General features: G+C 45.5%; 1 protein-coding gene across 1 annotated transcript; it reads left to right on the top strand.

Annotated features, from left to right (window-relative positions):
- The first annotated feature begins 287 nt into the window (after nt 1–287).
- Nucleotides 288–1,478, top strand: LOC142635204 (uncharacterized). The gene is made up of 5 exons (XM_075809401.1): nt 288–365; nt 505–555; nt 681–812; nt 956–1,032; nt 1,193–1,478. Exons 1-5 carry the CDS (start codon nt 288–290, stop codon nt 1,476–1,478), a joined length of 624 nt encoding a protein of 207 aa, XP_075665516.1.
- Nucleotides 1,479–1,689: the final 211 nt, after the last annotated feature.

A 1,689-nucleotide genomic window follows, 5' to 3' on the forward strand; every position in this document is an offset into this window, starting at 1 on the left:
TTAGACTCGAGATTGGTCGTAGGCCAAGTGAAGGGAGAGCTGGAAGCACGAGACCTAATGATGCAGGATTACATGAACCGAGTCAGACGCTTATAGGCGAAATTTGAGTCTTTCTCCCTACAACAAGTCCCGAGGAGTAGAAACAAGCATTCAGACTCCCTTGCTACTCTTGCAACCTCCTTGGCGCAAGGTTTGCCTCGGGTGATCTTGGTCGAAGATCTATGCAAGCCTGTTGAGAGGGAAGGGGAGAGGGTCCTCTTTCACTAGATTCGTTGGGGCCCAGCTGGATGAATCCTATTGTGCTATTTCTTAAAGACGACATCCTACCTAAGGAAAAGGGGGAGGCTGATAAGGTGCGGAGAAAGGTTCTCCATTTTTGGTTATCCGATGACCAAAAATTGTATTAACGCTCTTTCTCTAAGCCTTACTTGCTATGCGTACATCCTGAGGCAGTAGAAAATCTCTTGGAAGAACTGCACGAAGGAATTTGTGGGAGTTACACAGGTGGCAGATCTTTATCTCACAAGGCTCTCACTCAAGGGTACTAGTGGTCGGGTATGCAGAGGGAAGCACAGGAATATGTGAAGAAGTGTGACCAGTGCCAGAGATTCACCCCAAACATTCACCAACCTGGGGGTGTTTTCAATCCTCTCTCTAGTCCCTGGCCCTTTGCGCAATAGGGCTTGGACGTGGGACCTTTCCCTAAAGCAGCAGGGAACAAGAGGTGGCTTCTGGTCTGCACAGATTATTTCACCAAGTGGGTTGAAGCCGAACCACTATCAAACATTAAGGATGTGGATGCTAAGAGATTTGTATGGAAAAACATTATTACTCGATTTGGGATTCCTCATACCCTCATCTCGGACAACGGCCTTCAATTTGATAGCAAAGCCTCAGGAGGTATTGCTGTGACCTGGGCATTATAAATAGATATTCCACCTTGACTTATCCATAGGGGAATGGACAGGCCGAGACTGTCAATAAGGTTATAGTGAATGGACTCAAGAAGAGGTTGGATGATGTAAAAGGAAAGTGAGTAGAAGAGTTGCCACATGTCCTTTGGACATATCAGACTATGCCCCGCAGATCTACGGAGGAAACACCCTTTTCGATGACTTACGGAGCTGAGACCATAATTCCTCTCGAGACTGGATTCCCAACACTAAGAACAAGCTCCTTCACTCAAAACAAGCTCCTTCACTCCGAGCAACAATGACAAGCTGTTAGAGAAGAGCTTAGATTTGATTGAAGAACGAAGGGAAAATGCCATGGTTCAATTGGCCTACTATCAACACAAGCTCAAGCAAGGGTACGACTCAAAAGTGAAGTTAAGGCCACTAGCACCTGGGGATTTGGTACTAAGAAAGGTTCTGGGTACTGCGAAAAACCTAGCATGGGGAAAGTTAGGGCCCAACTGGGAAGGGTCATACCGCATCACCTCGGTAGCTGGAATATGGGCTTATTATCTTGAAGGTTGATGAGGCTGTGAGAGGATTGATTGGTAGTAGCAATGGTGTTGGTAGAGGCAGAAGAAGAAGAGCTAGCCATAGGGATTGATGTTAGTCATAAAAAATAGCTTTGATACCATGTAAAATCAAATAGAAAATTGGTATTGTGCTGCCTTCCCAAAATCTGCCTTCCCAAAATACGGTGAAGGCTCTTTGTATTTATACACTAATCAGTTATAGA

This window comes from Castanea sativa, chromosome 5 (assembly GCF_040712315.1).
Source record: "Castanea sativa cultivar Marrone di Chiusa Pesio chromosome 5, ASM4071231v1".
Taxonomy (NCBI): Eukaryota; Viridiplantae; Streptophyta; class Magnoliopsida; order Fagales; family Fagaceae; genus Castanea; species Castanea sativa.